This window comes from Perissodus microlepis, chromosome 13, assembly GCF_051167445.1.
Source record: "Perissodus microlepis isolate ML-2025 ecotype Zambia chromosome 13, ASM5116744v1, whole genome shotgun sequence".
In the NCBI taxonomy this organism is placed as follows: domain Eukaryota; kingdom Metazoa; phylum Chordata; class Actinopteri; order Cichliformes; family Cichlidae; genus Perissodus; species Perissodus microlepis.
Genome location: NC_140473.1, coordinates 33,129,311 through 33,148,542, shown reverse-complemented (window position 1 = coordinate 33,148,542; position 19,232 = coordinate 33,129,311). Strand labels below are relative to the sequence as shown.

Sequence of the window (19,232 nt, the reverse complement as noted above, 5' to 3'; positions counted from 1 at the left end):
GCTGCTCCGCGCGCGTCCGCTGGCGTTGTTCCTAACAGCTAACAGCGAGCGGCTCTCTGTGGCTCTGCGCGGTTATTTCGTAGATCACTTTGTTTGTTCAGCTCATCCTCGCGGCATCGTGCTCACACTCGCCAACAACACTCCCGCTGTTTACTTGTTCGGCGTGTCTTTAACAGCCACGGAGAAGTGATGCTGTGCTCAGTGGAGGGTTTTATGTCGAGCCAAAGCCATCATGTTTGCAGAACGTTAGTTCAAACTCCCGACATGAAGCGCTAGCTACCAGCTGTCTGAGTGCTTGGACCGCTTCCTCTTTCGGGCACCGAGCAGTTGTCGACGATTTCAGGTCGTCTGCGGCTCCACGATGGCGATGTTTAGGAGCTTTGTGTCGGCGAGCTCCCAGCTCCGCCAGCAGCAGCAGCCCAACGGCGGCCCGGGTTCGCTGGCAGCCCCGGCGGAGAGCATCGAGAGCCAGTTCTCCTGTCCCATCTGCCTGGAGGTCTACCACAAACCCGTCAGCATCGCCAGCTGTGCTCACACGTAAAGTAGCCGCTTGTTCTTCTGCTTTCTGCTGTCGTGTGTGGACGTAAATGACCGTGAACGGTCACTTTCATGTCCAGCTGTGGTCTTCTATCGAAGAACACATGCGTGTCTTTACAGCAGCTGACCTGAGTAAGTTTATGTGTCCATCAGCATCCTCTGAGGGCACCGAGCCCAAACACGGACGATCAGTCAGCTGGTATATGTGCACGCACGCGCACACTTTCAGATGACAGTCAAATGTTTATAAACTTTAATTTATCCATTCTCAGCACTACAAGCGCCGCATTTACAACAAGACTGTCATATTAAACTACAACTATGAATGACACTAGTAGGCCCACTGGTGAGCCTAACAAGCAGAAGACCTAGAGTTCAATCTTGGCCTCATCCTCGGGGTTGTGCCAGCAACTGGGTTCAAACCAGTTCAGCTACTTGCTGCAGAGAGCAGCTGAAAGCAGATGAAGTGTGCAGTGTTGCATGTTCTCTCACGTTCCCCTCCACATACATACAAAAGGGTTTACCATGCAGGACCTAAATGCCAGTAGTTTCTATTTTTAAAATGATGGCAAAATTCTGTCAGTTTAAGACAAGAATGGAAAAATATTTCACTAATCCAGATTTCAAAGTAGCGGTCTCCAAAGGTTGAAATGTACCGACGAGTGTTGGTTCCACACGTGGAGATTAGTTGTTGTTTAAGACAGAGCTGCTTCACCCTCGGACTCTGAACAACAACGATCGTCTGCTTTTAAAAACTCAGTTTTTACACTTTTTGGTCACATTTCTGACTTTAATCCCAGAATGGGCAACAATATTTATTTTCTTGACTTGGTCCTAATACTCCTTCAGCTCATTTCGTGCTGATGTTCTGTTGACACTCGCGAGTGTTTGTGGGAGCTTTCTGGATAAACCCAGTGCTCTGAGTGCTTTTCCTTCCTGTCACATTTGCTGGGTCTCAGTTCTTTGATTAAGTTGATTTCTTTTGTTCGCTCCTTCTAAGCTGAACTTTCAGCACGATGTCCCATCATGTGCATCACTCTCTGCAGCTTTGAAGAATAATTTTAGGTCTTCAGCATCTGGTTGTCATCATTTCTGTTTCTATTTTTGAATAAACTGTGTTAGAGACACACTTGACCTCAGTAAAGGTGGTTTGCAATCTGTTTCTTACAGCCTTGAAGAGGCTGGTAAAGAGATGTCAGCTCTTTAGTGTGCTGAGACAGAAACCATTTCAGCAGCGACACACAGAAACTCATAATCAAGGCTCATTTTATTTATGTTGTGTCAGCATAAATATCATATAGTCCTGTTTACATCAGGACTGATTCACTGCTACTGTCCTGCTGCAGTGACTCAGGGATGCTCCTCTCATGTTATACACTGTGCAGCATATTAGTCTTCGATCATAGTCGACTCATTAACACTCTGTGATGTCCTGGCTGTGAAATGTCTGTAGTTTGGTTTATATACCTCCATTAAATAAAATATATTAAATATCCATTAAATTGAATCGAACACAGATTTTATGCGGTGGAGCGTTTGCAGGCCGGGTGAGTCTGCATCTACTCGCTGTAATCCAACACAAAGAAGATAGCAGACCACTCTGCTTCCTGGTCCCAACTCTGGATTGTCACATTTTGGAGGTTTTAATAAAGTTGGACAGATTTTTAGAAGTGAGAGCTGAACGTGTCCCTGCTGCTCTGACTGGGAAAGACCAGAGAAAACCACAAACTCCGACACTGTTTAGTTGCACACTGATTTAATGTTAATGTTAGTGACCCGGTGCCGTTACTACTGACGTGATGTTCTAGCTGAATGCAGTGACAGCATTCACCAAGCATTTATTATTAGCTGAAAATAACAAGCAGGAATTTTACAGACCTTTTCATTTATGAAACACTGTTAAAAAACACCTCAGTACACAAAAAACTCTATTGTGAAGAATAAAAATAATTATCCTGCAGAAAAATATGCCCCAGTGTGTCGCCGTGTTCAATAAATTAATGTTAGTGCTTCATATGTTTAAGACTGAGCTCGTTTTAAATACTGTGTATTCTGTTTAATGTGCAGCATCATATTCGTTCAATTCAGTTCATTTGAGTTTTATTTATACAGCAAATCACAACAACAGTCACCTCGAGGTGCTTTAGGTACAGTAGACAGTAATACATACAGAGGTGATGATGGTATCGCAGGGTGAATGTATGCAGCATGATGCTGTTGCTTCTGTCCTGGCTTCTTTAAATGGGAAAGGTGCTGTGCAGGTTTGTTTAACTTGTTCAGTCCTTGGTCAAGTACAGGAAGGAAGAAGGAAAATGAATAAACAAAAAGAAGAATAGCAACAGCCATCTGATCATTAAGTGCTTGTGCCACAAATTTGGATGGTTTCCTTTGGGTTCCTCTGAGTTTTACTGACACCTGAGCTCAGCTAAATATTTGACAACAGCTTTGAATGAACTGCAAGTGGAACTTCTTTCTGTTTTTTCTGTTTTAGTCAGACTGCAAAGCATTGATGAATAAGAGACGAGACTTTTATGTAATTACCCAGGAAACTTAAAAACAGCCTAATTGTGAAAGAAATCCTTTGAAGATGGATTTAAACGAGAGCGACAGTGGAGGAGCCAGCAGCGCTCTGCTGGCCTGAGTAAAGATGTTACCTTTGCTGTTTGCTTTTCCAGGTTTTGTGGGGAGTGTCTGCAGCCCTGTCTCCAGGTGACCTCACCTCTCTGCCCCCTCTGTCGCGTGCCCTTCGACCCCAAGAAGGTGGAGCGGTCGTCCAGTGTGGAGAAGCAGCTGGCTTCATGTAAAGCACCCTGCAGGGGTTGTAACAAGAAGGTAGATGATGACTGTTCTAACAGATAAAAGACCCCCACAGTGTTATAAAAATATTATTTGTTGCACAATTCACACTGTGAATCTTTTCTTTTTTATTTATAGTGTTAGTCTTTGGTCATTTGTGCAAATTCAACAGTGAAACTGAAAAAGGAAATAAACGAGTCAAAACTGAAAATGGGTGAAATGAAAGTCACTATAAAAATGGACGACAGTCTGAGAATCAGAGTAAGATGAATAGAAGTGAAGAGCAGACTAAACGCCCCCCCCCTCCCCCCCTCCCCCCCTCCATGCAGTGTCACTGTGACTCTTTACACACATGTACAGTATACAGTCATAACCCCAGGTGTGTGCGTGCTTTCAGGTGGCTCTAGTAAAGATGAGGACCCACATTGCTTCCTGTTCCAAGGTGCAGGAGCAGATGGCCAACTGTCCCAAGTTTGTTCCTGTGGTGCCCACCTCCCAACCTATACCAAGGTACCCACACTGCAACCATGTTCATGCAGCACAGCTGATACATGCATACACAAACTGACACATAGACATATATGTGTGTGTGTGTGTGTGTGTGTGTTTTAATCTAGTTATGTTTCTTTGTGGTTTTTTTGATGATTATTGAGTATAACACGTAAAAATCAGAGATCCATTATTTCAAAATGATGAAACATCCTCAGGTCAGACATGTAGAGTTGTTGCATGAGTGCAGTGTGGAGATCACTGAGGCCCGGCTGCTCTGATGCTACCTTTCAGCTAGTTTGTACTTTTAGCGAAGGTGTTTCTGATCTTTAGATGAGACACCGTAGATCAGGGGTCGGCAACCCGAGGCACGCGTGCGAAGGGTTAACTGATGGCACGACCATAGCTGGGCCGATTTTCCGTTTTTATGGGCCGATGATTTTTTTTTCTTTTCTTTGTAACGGTATAAACACTGAAAGGTGGTGGATTGGCCAGACGCTGGCCGGTGTGTAAAAGTAACTCAGTTGTTTGGTGGAGGCTGTGGCGGAGCTTCCACAGAGGCCAGCAGGTGGATGAGGGGAAGGGGAGGCGGAGGAGGAGAGACCCGAGGCGGCCGCCGGTCCGAGTGTCAGGTGAACTGAACTTCAGGTAAGAAGTTATGACCTGCAGTCTGTCTGGTCAGATAAGAACCAAGTTTAGGTGGAGTTTATTTTCGTTGTGCTGACTTTGTACAGTCGGTTACAATAACTCGTACTGCGCTAGCATGACGGAGTTTCTATACAGCTGGGTTTGATGTTACCGATTGTGAACTTTATTTCATAAGGTTAGTTAGTAGAGTTTCCAACCGCCCCGTAAAAAACAGAATCGTCTCGTATTCAGAGAAAATATCACGCGTTTCGTGTTGAGCTGAAAAGAAACAGTTTGTCCCGAACTTCAGCTACAATGAAAAAGACAAAGCTGGAGTTTTTCTGTCTTTGCTGCACAGCTGCCTCTTCTCCTCTCATTCTCCCCCCTCCCTCGCCTGTTTCTACCTCAATCATGAAACTGATCAATGATCAGCTGACTGGCTTTTCTCTCTTGTTTGTTTATCGCCCACTTTGCACCAGACATGCAACAAACATGTCATATTGGCCCAGTTTATTTCTCTTATCATTGTTGTGAGGAGACCATAAATAGCATTTGTATTTGCTGTTGTTCAGTTCATTTGCTGTTATGGACAAAAAGTCTTTTTTGTTTCTAAATAGCTGATAACTATTCGCTGACAGCTGCCAACATCTGCGAACAAATATGATTCTGTAAAGTTGATCTATATAGTGTGTAACTGTTCATACAGAGCGTTATTAGATTTATTGCTAATGCAGTCATACGGCACACTGACCTCTGAGGAAATTTTAGAGGCACTCGTCATCAGAAAGGTTGCCGACCCTGCCGTAGATTCTCTGTGGAGTTCAGGTCAGCTGAGTGGGCTGGTCGGTCAAGCCCAGTAATAACATGGTCAGCAAGTTTATGCACTGTAACCCGGTGCTACATCCAGGAGAGGAAATCAGCCACGACTCTCTGTGGCCCCGATCTATGGGCCACCTTGAATGCAAACAGCTAGAGATCCAGACACCACCAGGTGGAACAGGCTGTGAGTGGGCGTCCCAGGAGGTAATAACACACAGACTCCACCACCCACTAGATTGCCAGACACTCTTTTTCAGCTTTGCTGTATCTGGACTGTCTCTCTAACGACTTGTGGCTGATGTACACCACTGAGTGCTCGACCCCTCACCCCGTGGGACAGAACGGCCCCATGTCCTCTGTTTGAGGCATCCAGCTGCAGGATGAAGGAGTGAGAGCACTGACAGGGACTAGAAAGAGAGCCGATTATTCTCACATTGGCTGCTCTGACCTCCTGTTAAACCTCAAATACAGGGTCTTAATAACCTGTCCCCATCACTGTCACACATACTGTGCTTCACTGTCAGAGTGCTGGCTTGTTAGTGGTTCTCAGCAGACACCATCTCTACTTCTAAAATTAGATTGTATTGAGGCCCTGACCCTGAACGCTGCCTCAGTCCCAAGTGACCGAGGTGATCAGAACATGTGAGGTGAGTGGACGGGACAGTGGTCCTGCACAAAAATCAAAACAAGAGAAATGGCTTCAAAACCACAACACTGTGATCTGACACCAGAGACAGCAGGTCTCTGTCACCGCGACGATTGTTGTCACGTTTGAGTCCCATCCAGATGGCCCCGCCCCTCCCTGAGCCTGGGTCTGCCGGAGGGAGTTTTTCCTTCCCACTGTTCCCAGGTCCTCATAGGGTCTTACTCTGTGTTATTGTAGGGTCTTTACCTCACTACACAAAGCGCCGGAGTTAACTGCTGCTGTCATTTGCTATATAAATAAAGCTGAAGTGAATGAAACAGGAAGTGTGTGTCCGCCAGCATCACGTGGTACTCTTACCCTGAGTACTGTGAAATGAAGTATTCAGATGATTTGAGATGGATTTCTGATTCTGATGTGCTTTAAGCATTAAAATAAAAACCAAATGAAATATTTCACTTTGTTATGAAAACATTACATGTTCTGTGTTCTGTTGTTGACACGCTGTTGTGTTTGTAGGCTGTGAAGGTCAGTGCTTTGCAAAGTGTCAGCTTGTAGAATAAAATGTGAACTTGAGAAAATGTTCACAAATATGTAGATGGATGTTTACACAAATGTACTCTGAGCTGCAAACTTGCAATCCTGATTTTATTGATAGTTATGAACTCAGTTTTTGGACTCGGTGAAACTTAATATTCAGCATCCAAAGATATTTTGGACAATTTCATGGTGGGAACAGCTCGTGTCCCAGCACAGCTGTGCACGAGTGACTTTAATCACCTCAGCTGAATGCAGCCGTTCACACCAACCACATCATTTCACTGGATGGATTTGAGGCACTTCTTTTTAGATCCAAAGAAACCAGTGTGACCAATCAGACCCTGCATTTGGCAGCAAGTACAGTCATACTGCACACTGGTAGAGTAATTAGCAGTGTGCACTAATACTGTGTTATCTGAGACGCTCAGCTAGCTGCTGCTCCGGGTCAGTCAGCTCTCTGTGCCCCACTAACATCCTGAAACATGGCGTGGCCGCGATTCAGCTTCCACTGCTCGACCGAGACGCCCCGCTGCTGCCTGCTTGTGTCAGTTGGAAGGACTCTCAGTTCAGCCCTGTATCAGCGTTATCATCGTTTCATGTCCACTTCATTCTCTTCACAGTGCAGTTTTACACTTCACTACATCACACAGCAAGTCTGGATCTGGAAACGTTTATGTTTCATGTTTTTATTGCAACACATTCGGTGTGTAACAGCCTCCAGAGGTGTGCGGATCGATGTCGACAGTATCAGAGACACTGCTGCTGTCGCTAAAAGATTAAATCAGTACTTTCCTTCTCGAGCCCACTGTGTGTGTTCAATTCATTCATGTTTTTGTTTGGAAATGTAAAACATGCACCTGAACCTTTGTGTCACGTCTGTTTAATTTACAGCCAATAACACAACTGAAGTTGACTGAAGGGCTTCACAGACGCCACATTCTCCACAAACGTCCTGTGTTAACTCAGTGCTGTGGAACATGATAGTGATTCGGTGGCCATAAAGGTGTGTCTCAGAGTGACACACGGCTCTGCTGTTAGCTCTCCCCTGCTGTTAGAGTTCAAAGTGCCTTTGTTTTATTTAGCAGCACTAAACCTGGTGTCAGCTCAGCACGTACATTTGCAGCATTGCACAGCAACGTGTGCGCTGGCTCGTGGTGCTCTGTGTCTGTGAATCCAGCGTGGTGGACACAGGACAGCAGGGACACCTGCTGGTCTCCTGCCCGTGTCCCCACCACCCCCACCTCCCTGCTGGAGCTACAAGTGCAGTTTGGTCACACAGTGAAGTGTTGCCAAAGTGCACATGTGTGACCCACAGCTGAGCCTTCCTGGTTTGAGAGGCTGTGATCACAGACCTGTAGTGTGAGTGAGTTTGCAGCTCTCAGTGTATTTGTGTAAATGTCACGTTTGTGACTTTTTCCAAATAGAAGTTCAAATTTGTTCGACACATTTTCCAACAGCGTAGCTGCCTGTGAGACTGGATACAGCTGTACATGTTCAGCTTCACTGTGACACAAATGCACACACGTCAGCCCAGCCTTGTGATAATTTGTGTGTGTGTGTGTGTGTCCTTTTATATGCAGCAATATTCCAAACCGGTCAACATTTGTGTGTCCGTTCTGTGGGGCCAGAAACCTGGACCAGCAGGAACTGGTGAAGCACTGTATGGAAAACCATCGTAATGACCCAAACAAAGTGGTGAGATAGTGACGACTGCACCAGACTGTCAAACTGTGTTTGTATTAGGATAACATCAGCACCATCTAGATTATGTCTGAGTGTCAGGATCAGAATTGCCTTTAATCTGTCCGTGAAACAGCCGCACAAACGTCTCCGGGAATCATTAGGAAATCTTGGAGAAGTCTTTTCCATTTTGCCTCGGAGTTACAGTTCTGTTCCTGCTCCCACTGAATTCCTCCTGAGGTTCCTGAGGTATTAATGGCTGTAAGGTGTAAGCGGTACAGAACATAGATTTCCAGACTACAACACTCACTCATTTCCTGTTAACACGTGTTGTGTGGCTCATCTCCTTTGTTCGGCTGGATTCCCTCCTCACCTCAGCCCTGTGCAGGCAGCGTGATGGTGCAGTAGTTAGAACTGCTGCTTCTCACCAAGCAGGCTTCTCTGTGTTTGCAGAGGCGCTAAACTAACTGTGTTTGTGCAGTAGATGCAGTAAACACGGCCTGTAGTCCAAAGAAAAGCTGGAAGCTCGGTCAGACCAGAGAAGCCTTATATGCAGATGCCAGTTTGCACGGGTTTCTATGAGAAAGCCACACACACTCATCTAGTTGTTTTATATCCACAGCTTCCTGCCTGCTGCACCTGTGATGTGTGTGTCCTTTAATGGCTGTGTGCTCGTCCCTCCAGGTGTGTCCGGTGTGCTCAGCCATGCCGTGGGGAGACCCCAGTTATAAGAGCTCCAACTTTCTTCAGCATCTTCTCCACAGACACAAGTTCTCATATGACACGTTTGTTGTAAGTCCAGAGGAACCATTGTTCTTTAGAAATGACATGTTGTTGATTTTTTAAAAGAAAAGATTCTTTGTGCAAACACACAAGGACAGAAATTCTGAGCTGTGTTTGCGAGCAGTTTGGAAACATGATAATTCACAGTTTCACTACATTATCCTCAACTATATAACGACTGTATAACGACTATATAACAACTATATAACAACTTTATAACGACTATATAACAACTTTATAACAACTATATAACAACTATATAACAACTATATAACGACTGTATAACGACTGTATAACGACTGTATAACAACTATATAACAACTATATAACAACTATATAACAACTATATAACGACTGTATAACGACTGTATAACGACTGTACAAGAAACATGTGCTTTTAGCTGATTGTAAGTATTCTGTAATAATATTAACCAGACCCGGTGCAGGATGTCTGTGTCAGGGGGCCTCGCCCAGCTCTGACTGCTTTCAGTCTGAATGTCGATCCCACTTCCACTGAAGGCGTGGTTGGCAGCGTGGCCTCGCAGGTCAAATACGAACCGCAGGTCAGACTCTGTAATCGGTGCACTTGGTGACTAACTGGGTCAGATCTGTTCATTTTTAAAGCTAGAGTCACCTGTAAGTGATATGCTAACAATACAAAGGTTTTTACCTTTACTGTGGGCTGAAAGGGGAATGTAGATGTTTTAATAAAGCTGAACACCAGATGAAATCATAATGATGACATAATCAGATCAGTTGAATTATACTGTTTCTGCTCCTTCCAGGGTCGGATCTTTGAATTGTATTCTCAGGAATATTCTGAGGAATTTCAGACATTATTGGATCATTCCAATCATTTCATGCTGTATATACATTTATATGCTGCAGCTCAACACATGAATGAATGTCTCATTCAGTTTACGTACTACAACATCATGTCTCATCAATCACATCTGAGCTTGTGATTCCAAATCAGTTGGTGACAGATTGATTATTGACAGGTTCTTAAATACAAGAATCCTAAAGCGTCCATGCAAAGACCCAGAACCTGCATCCATCATAATCTGAAGGCTCCGTGTAAATGCATAAAGATTTATAAAGCTCCAACACTGCAGTTTACTCAGGCCAACCTTTGTAGACACATCCTACTACAATCTGGACTCTGTGGATAAAAGCATTGGGCTGCACATATTCATTTTTGAATTCAGGTCGTTTTAGGCCTATTTCCACACGAAGCAACGTATTCTGCTGTTACAAGCATCTGTGAACGAATGGATGTGTGAACAGGTCATTCAGTGACATCCACACACAGACGCACACATCCACTATCAGCTGTAAGTCATGTTATTGCAAAGTGGAAGGATGTAGGAACCACAGTATGCCGTCATGAAGTGACAAACCAAGTTATAGGGCGGAGCTGCCAAAGTACGTGTACGTATGTGTACATGGCCCCGTACTTTTTGACCAATCGGTGGATGGCACCTAAAGCGCCCTGAGGCAACTGCTGCTTTGATTTGGGGCTGTATTAATAAACTGAATTGGCACCTTGTGATCAAACTGAAGTGAAGCTGTTGCTGCAGAGTGTGTGCAGCTGGACAGAAACTCTGACTGAAAGAAAAGTAAAACATGATCATTTATAAGAAAACAAAATGAAGAAAAGTGTCTTTGGAGAAATTCAGACTGTAAGGCTCAGATGTGGCCCAAACAAATCCTGACAACGATCTGAATCACAGAGCGTCTAAACAAAAGCTCGTTAGACTGGCAGATGCATGCGTACAGTAATCGGTGCTTTCTGTATTTGGTCAGGACTACAGCATCGACGAAGAGGCAGCGCTGCAAGCAGCTTTGGCACTATCACTGACTGAAAACTGAGTGAGCTCACACCACTGCCCCCTCTGTACTTCTGTTGATCCTTCTTGGAGGTCGAGGCTATCATCCACCCAGCAGACACAGCTGAGCTAGCCTGGTTCATGGAGTGTGTACAGGAGCAACCCCACAGACTGTGGACTGGTGGTCAGTTTGGAAACATTCGTCACTGCTTTATTTGGTGATCTGAAGAGAAAGCTGGGCAGTTTTCAGCAGGTCCAGTGGCTGTATTCACAGAAGTTATATTAACCTGTTTGTTTGTTTGTTTGTTTTGAACAATCTAAGCAAAAACCTGAAACATGTTTGTTTTTTAAATAAATTCCAGTCTGCATCTTTGTGCTCTGCCCATCGTCAGCTTCACTTCACAGCTGCAATAAGGATCACTACCTTCCTGAAGACGACACATACTGCTGATGTCAAACCCTCAGAAAGGTCAGGCCTCTGACTGGCTGCTGCTCGAGGTTAGATCTCAGAGAGCCAGTGAACCCTGCAGAGTTCAGGAAACAAACCTTTGCTTGGACATAATTCTGTAGTAAGCTGCTGGGAAGCCACTGAGTGCTGATCTGCTGGTTATCTGCTCAGCACAGCCACCCTGTGTCCCTCCTGGCAGAGCAGGTCACCTACCAACTGGAAGGTTGTTGGTTCGATCCCCGTCTGCTCCAGTCTGCATGCCAAATACCCTCGGGCAAGGGACTAGCCCCCGTTGCTCCCCGATGCATCCGTCTGTGTCCGTGTCAGAGAGAAAGCACTTACACAGAAGAAAAGTGCTTGTTAGTGTGAACGAGGCGAGTTTAGAAAGGTGCTCTATAAGGTGCGAGTTTGACGCTCTGTTGAACCTGATGCAGCCAACGTGTTTCTGCAGCTTTTGGACACGTCTGCGTTTCCTCTGCATGTAACACGGCCGCAGCACAATGTTCCTGTTGTTTCCTGCACTTTTGTCAGGTTTAGTTTGACAGCTGATGAAATCTTTGAGCAGGTCTGACCTGTGAGCAGAGGAGCGTCAGCCGATGCTGAGGTTTAATGAACTGTTTTCATTGTTTTGAACGTGGCTGCCATTAGGTCACCATAGCAACCTGAACACAACAGTTCGGTTTAAAGTCGTCGGTGAGTAAAATGAACTGTGATCAGCCCACACGTGATGTCCACAGACTCAGCTGGACGATGTCAGACATGAATGTCGAGATTTTAAGATGTATCTGCGTTTGAACGTGGTGGAGTATCTTCAGAATAAACATTTTCCTGCTGGGAGCACACGAAATAAAAATAATGATTCACGAGGTTTCTACAACATTGCCTTCTTTGTACTTTCCTCTATTGCATGTTCCTCTGACAGTGTTTCTGGTGTGCAGGTGTTTCCTGTTTCCACGTGAAGCTGAAAGCCCGAGTTATCCACCGCCGCTCTCTAACCTGGCTTTTAACCAGGAAGCCTGGCTGTGCAGAGCTGTCAGAACTAACTGACTGTAATGTAATTTCAAATTTTGTTTGGTTGCACCAACACACAGCTGGGAAGGTTTTCTGGAGCCTGTTTGTTACGTGGTTTTCAGCTTTTTCCTTTAAACACCGCTGTATCTGCATCTCCTGACTCTGGTGGCCTTCCAAAATTCTTTGCAGTTTGATGAATCTTCTTCATTTCTCACACTATCTGGCAACAAGTGTGAATTGAATTAGCAGAAGAGGCTGCATGGATGGATGCACAAACAGATGTTTTTACTTCACAAGTGTTTCTCTCCAGGGTTTCAGGCACTTTGTCCCTGTAACAGCAGCAAAAATCTAAGTTCTGATGAGTCGCTGGAACAGACTGTTAAATATTACACACATATTCTGCTGTAAGCTCTGCCGTCATAGTCAAAGTCAAATGTACTTTTATAGCACATTTAAAACAACGAATGTTGACAAAGCTGCTGCACAATGAAGATCAACACAGGGAGACATGATAAAAGTGTTTTTTTGTCCCGTTTGGTTCTGAAGGCCAACAAAGATACCCAACGGATTTACTTTACCAAGTGGATCATCACGGCCTCGCCGTATGGGTCCATTTCATCGACCTTTGTTGTTGTTATTTATTTGATTTGATTTTCAGCTGTTACAGACGGGACAGACGTGGCTGGGAGAAAGAGAGGGAGGGAAAGAAAAACAGGAAGAGGGAGAAAGGGATCACCTGTTGAGAGGAAAAAGAGAACAACATGATAAACACATGACCATCGTATTAATCTAGCTAAGTGTACATTACAGTAAATAATAAATATTGAATGTTGTTGTGCAGCACACAGCAGGAAGCAGCCAAGACAGGTGTAGTTTGTGTCTATGAACAGTGAACACCCGTGTGGACGCCCGTGTGTCCACACATGTGGACGCCCACGTGGACGCTTTTGTGTGGACACTGTGTGTCCACACAAAAGGTTTCTCCATGAGACTTCCTAAAAGTTAAGAAAAAGAATCATAAAATTAGAAGATTTGAGTGAGAATAAGATGAATAAATACAAACTCATTCTGATTTAAAAGCCGAGGAATAAAAGTGTGTTTTCAGACGGGTTTGAAAGTGTCCCGTGTTGGGGAGGTCCTGATGTGAAGGGCCAGTTTGTTCCACAGTTGAGGAGCAGTCACAGCAAAGGCCTGATCTCCTCTGGGCTTTAATCTGGACCAGCCAGGAGCATTTGATCCGCAGACCTCAGTGATCTTGCAGGACTGGATCAGTTTAAAAGATCAGAAAGGTGTGAGGGTGCTAACCCGTGCAACGCCGTAAAAACAAATAAAATCTTAAAATGAATTTGAAAACTAACTGGCAGCCAGTGTAATGATGCCAGTGTGGGAGATCCGTGGTCACGCCCTCCTGCGGCGTTTTGGACCAGCTGCATTTGCTAACTGATGACAGACTAACACCTGAGTAAAGACTATTACAGAAAGTGGAGGCGAGATGAAAGGTTCAAAAACATAACGCACGATGGGAGACGCCATACGTTTGTATGATTTCATAATGTGTGTGTGCCTGACATGTGCGCCTTGTGAGAATTATTATCACATATGTGGTAAAATGTTGTAAGCTGGTATATTTGTCTAGCTATATTTGTAGCCCATCCCTTTCAGTGAAGGCTTCACTGCAGATAGCAGGAGCGAGCTGCAGAGACCATCACAGTTTATGGGAATATTTGCACTCGTCTGACTGACTGGATAAAAGTGGACCCTCCACTTTACTGCTGTCTGTGTTTCAACTCTTACCATAAGAAATGTTTTCATGATGATCTGCTGAGACTGACGAGGACAAAATGATTTACTTTTGGAAACTGTTTGAAACCACTGACATGGCTCAGGCATGTGTCTGCAGCCTCGCTGGGTAATGAGGTGAATTCACGAAGTTGAGCTGCCATTAACACAAATAACAATATTGTAATGACCTAGTTTAACCGATAGATGGCAGTCCCTCTGCAGACATGCAGCGCTGCAGTGAAACCAGCATATATTCATGCTGGAGTCCTGTTTGACCCACAGGTGAACGTAGAGACGATCAGAGGGTGCTGTCCACAGAAGGTCACGTGGTCATTTACACTCCAATCAGTCGTTTGTTTCCTGTTCTTTCTGGTTTTCCGTGTGATGGTGATAAGAGTGTTTTGTTAGAAGTTTTGGGAACCTGTAACATTACATTTTGTGGTCTCACTTAAAGAGCAACCCCAGTTTATTCAAATTATCTACAGAGAAACGGACCATTAAATCGGACTTTACAGCCGTCTGCTGAATCCTGTGCAGGTCCAGCTGCTTCCTTGCAACACGACCGCGACCCTGCTTTTAGAGGATCGGGTTGGGAACTGTTTGCTGGAATATTGTCGTTGTTGTCCTGCTGTGGAGCCAGGTGGGACTCCCTGGGTGAGTGGTACATCCCAAAGTACCTGCACCCAGTGTTTTAATGTTGGGAGTGTTCAGGGAGCCTGGTTTAATATACATTCAGTAACACACTGAGATAAGATTTAATGGGAAAAACTCTATTATTTTTGCCCGTTTGTCAACAGTTTATCCATACACAGCTGTCCTGAGTGATGACCTTTAACCTGTAATAAAACATTTGTAACTTGATGGATCGGTCTTTTCCAGGATCACAGGATCACCATTAACAGTGATGAAACACACAGTTTGGGATGTTTTGTTCCAACATGTTAGATCAGATTTCTGCAGAACAGCAAATATGAGAAGATCTTTGGAAGCACAGCGTCCTTCAGTCTACTGTCGGGATCACTGATCCTGTTACAGGACAGACTTTATGCTGTTTGTAAATATAAATGTCACCCCTCTGTACGTGAAACCATATCAGATGCAAACTGTTGGAGAGAGACGGGTGTTATAGTCCAAATCTGACATTATTGATTGAACTTGGAGATTAAAGTGTGATACGTGTGTTTAGACAATGAAGCAGGTTTGTGCATCACCTGCGTCGGACCACCGAGTGTCTTTGCTGTGATGGTAACAGATGATAACGGACTATGTGAACAGTGTTTGTGTGTAGATGCTGTCACCAGGATTGTCCACATCTGTCTCCTCTCCATCATTTAGGATTTAGCGTTACACAAATATTTACCTTGTTGTTAGTCATGTGTCAGAAACATGTGCAGCTTGGTACAAAAAGATTGGACATTAGTATTTTTTGTCGGTGGTGATTTTGGAGATCATTTTCAAAATGCAGACATGAAATGTTTCCAATACTGGTTTGTACATGAGCAGGTTTCAGCCTCTTCAGGAACAGTGGTTCTGTTTGTTTGTTCTTCGTGTATTTGCAGTCTTGTGTTTGTTATTTATGTTTGTTTGCTGCTTGATTTTTACCTCTGAAGAATATTCAGATTTTTATTTTGTCACGGTTTGAGTACCGAGTCTGCTTTTTTTAACTCTGGTTTGAATACCAGCTTCTGTGCTGTTGCACTGAATATTGTAACAGATTACAGAGGCTCCAGTGTCACATCTGTGGAAACTAAATGAAGGGCAACAGAAAAGTTTATTTAGACTATAAGACGCTGCTACGTCTAAATACAAAGGTCATAATAGTAAAAGGGTTCACAGTGCATTAATTTAATATTTAATGCAAACACAGAGGTGCATGAAAACTGTCTTATAAAAGGATGTTCAGATTCTTTTCAAAGGATTCTCGTGACGCTGCACGTTCCAGACAGAGTTGAGTCACTGTCTGTACCAGCACTTTCAGATTAGTTCAAGCTAACACAGGCTTCCAGTCCAACCCTACCCTAACACTGAGCACAGAGACGTTTGGCTATGCAGTGAGCACCACTCGCCTGCCTCAGCAAAGAAACACTGACTGTGAATATATGGAGAGTAAATGAATGTAGTTAAAGGCTGTCCCTTTCTAATAAAAGAAAATGATGTAGAAGACGGACGCAGCCTCTGGGGAAGCAGAGCGGTTTACTGTCACAAGCTTTCTGAAATCAAATGTATGACAGCACAGACTAAATGTATTAGCTAACAACTTGTGATAAGTGTTAGCCACATTAGCATACTTTTTATTTTCCTTTCTGACAGTAACGTGAGCTCTGAATTCTTCAGCTCATGAGCTCATCAGGAAAGTATTTGCTGAGATCAGTGATCTTTGCAACCATACGCCTGTGTGCAACAGTGGAGTCTCCCCCTGCTGGCCATCATAAAGAATGCAGGTTTAGGCTAATTCAAGATTCAAGATTCTTTATTTGTGGCGTGCATGGTTATACAGGTATAAGACGCAGTGAAACGTGACCTGATACGCTCCTCGACTGTGCAAAGAAAAAAGAGAGAGACAGACAGAACTTTATATACAAGGAGGACATTATGTGCAGCAAGTGGGTGAGTTATGTACGTTATATAAATAGAAATAAAACAAAACAATCTGGAAATTCACAGCTTGTGTACACTGCGTGAGGAGGGTGTTAAAGTGTCTTGTGCTGTAGCGAGGCCAGAAGGATTCAGGATGATATGAGACTGTGGTAGCGAGTCCTGTCTCAGTCACTTGTTCGGATGGTGTGGAACCTTCTGCCTGATTTCAGAAGCTGGAGCAGTTCGTTGCTGGGATGGGACGGGTCCTTCAAAATCGGAGTCCAGCATCTCCTGACGTAAATGTCCTGTAGGGACGGGAGAGCAGTCCTGCAGCAGCGTTCTGCCATACGGATCACTCTCTGAAGAGCTTTTTTATCCTTGACACAGCTGTTTCCATACCAGGATAGCTGCATTCTTTACTTAGTCAAACCCAGAAGCTTTGACCATCTATGCGCTGCAGAAACTGAACCTGTTACTGTGGGTCGTACTTCAAAAGTTACATGGGTCCAATGGAAATGTGAGCATGACACGTGAATATTGTGTTAGCATAGATGAGGATTTTTGTTGTTTTCGCCTTAAATGAAACGAACAGCAGTGAATATATCAAACGTTGACTTTTTGTGGGCATCATTGCATCCAACACCAAGTGAACAGTCAAAGAAACAACAAACTGTTATGATGGTGTCTTCAAAGTAAGGATCATTCAAATACAATACGGTATTTTTTAGATTGGTTGTAGTTTATGTTATTAGCTAATATAGTAAGAAACCATCTGTGAAGCCTGTAAAATGCCAGGATCTCTTCATTATTACTCGATTTATTCTTGATTGTGTTCTGTTGGAATGATCTTACCTGAAGTGCTTTATTACTGTGCCTTATATTAATCTGACATTAATCCAAACGGCCACATATTCATATAGAAGTGGACACAGCCCTGAATAATAAATAGAACAGGTGTCCTTCAGTCGTAGGCTCTCGCCCATGTTTGCCTGTAGAGCAGCAGATAAGAGGGAAGCATCTTGCAGTGGAAACTTACTGAAATGCTGTTGTTTAGACTAGAATAAGGTGCCCGGTAATAAAAGTGTCAGGTGCCGTCACCATTTTGAGATCCGCGGCAACGTGTGATGCAGGACGCATCTCCCTTCTAGAAGTAATGTGAAAGAGAAATAAAGTGTTAAATGGTCTATGAGCAGTGCTTTGTCTTCCATCGGAGGCCTCTGAGGAATCAAAAGAACTGGGTGAAGTGTTGATATCAATAGTTCTCATCTTGATCAAAATCACAGTTACAGACAAACCAACTGAAAGGGTTTCGTGTTCGATGGGTCCCTTTAGGACACATCACAGCATTTTCTTTTCTTGTCTTCATGCTCTTTAGCACACGACCTCACTCGAGCCTCAGGTCATGTCTGCTGCTCTGATTTTCTCAATTTGCTCGATACAGTTTTGATTTAATCGTTCACCGAGTGACTGCGTGGGGTCTAAAGTCCGAGGGAACCCCAAACCTGACTCGTCCTTCACCGTTTATCAGTTTCATCTGTGGTTTTGGTGAACCTTATCCTCCGATGATGGTGTGTATTTTTAGTTTTACGTGCGTCTATCACAGTGTAGAAAAAGAAAAAACTGTAAGAGTGAGATGTGAGCAGTTTTGCTTAAAACAAAGATCTCCAGTGTTTGATACAAACACAACAAATTGGTGAATGAAGGATAGATGCCTCAGTACCGAGCCTGCCACCTGTCCTGAAACCGTGACCCAGTCTGCAACAATGCTCAGGTACATGGTATGTGTCAGAATAGCATCCTCATGGACGGAACCCAAGGTTTCCCAGTAGCAAACTGGCACTGGCTCTGCTGGCTTGCCTTTTCCCCATAGGGCATCCTGGTGCCTGGTATTCCCCAGGGAAGTCATGCACAAGCACCCTGCCAGATCATTCATCAGACCGGGACACTTCCCATTGTTCCACGGTCTAGTTCTGATGCTCACGTGCCCATTATTGGTGATTTAAGCAACAGACAGGGGTCAGCACGGGCTGGTCTGCAGCTATGCAGCCATTATACACAACAAACTGGGAAGCACTGTGCAGTTTAACATCTTTCTATCAAACCCAGCATGAACCTTTTTGACAATTTCATTGGATGGGACCACACGGCCCGGCCTTCACTCCCCACCAACATCAGTGAGCTTTGTAATTAACATTCTCTATAATATTAAGAAATTAGCATTTTGTCCACCCCATGTTTTACTGGAGCCAACCAGCAAGATGTGAGTACTTCCAGTATAATCACTGGTTGAGCATGTGATGATGTTGGAGCTTTGCTGGAACTGCAGAGAAATTTAGAATCTGATACAAAATATTGTTTAGTTATTGTAAACTGTACTGATTAAGGTTTGTAAGCACCGTGGACACATGTTCCACACTATTCAAATAATAAGGAATAAAGAAAAATCTATAAATGTTAAATCCATGTGCTCTTTGACAGTTCTCCATTAACAGCTGCTCCTGCAGGCACGGCCTCCATTGATCCTCATTATTATCAGCTCTCAGTCAAAAATGAGATCAAATTCAAACATAATAAGCTAAAGTAACTCTTGTCTAGTGTTATCAGTCTGCAGATAGTTGTTATGTTAAAGCTACCAGTTTCAATACACTGGAGATCAATACATGGGATTTTT

The 19,232-nt window shown here is 44.0% G+C and overlaps 1 protein-coding gene across 2 annotated transcripts; it reads left to right on the top strand.

The window, feature by feature from the left end:
- The first annotated feature begins 6 nt into the window (after positions 1-6).
- rnf166 (ring finger protein 166) lies at positions 7-12,068 on the top strand. 2 transcript variants are annotated; one of them, XM_084949110.1, is made up of 6 exons: positions 13-537; positions 3,213-3,369; positions 3,731-3,843; positions 8,032-8,146; positions 8,816-8,923; positions 10,721-12,068. In XM_084949110.1, the coding sequence occupies exons 1-6, from the start codon at positions 362-364 to the stop codon at positions 10,784-10,786; spliced, it is 735 nt and encodes a 244-aa protein (XP_084805236.1). In that variant the 5' UTR covers positions 13-361; the 3' UTR covers positions 10,787-12,068. The 2 variants fall into 2 exon arrangements, with proteins under 2 accessions (XP_084805237.1, XP_084805236.1); XM_084949111.1 differs by lacking the exon at positions 8,032-8,146 and having other exon boundaries at positions 7-537.
- Positions 12,069-19,232: the final 7,164 nt, after the last annotated feature.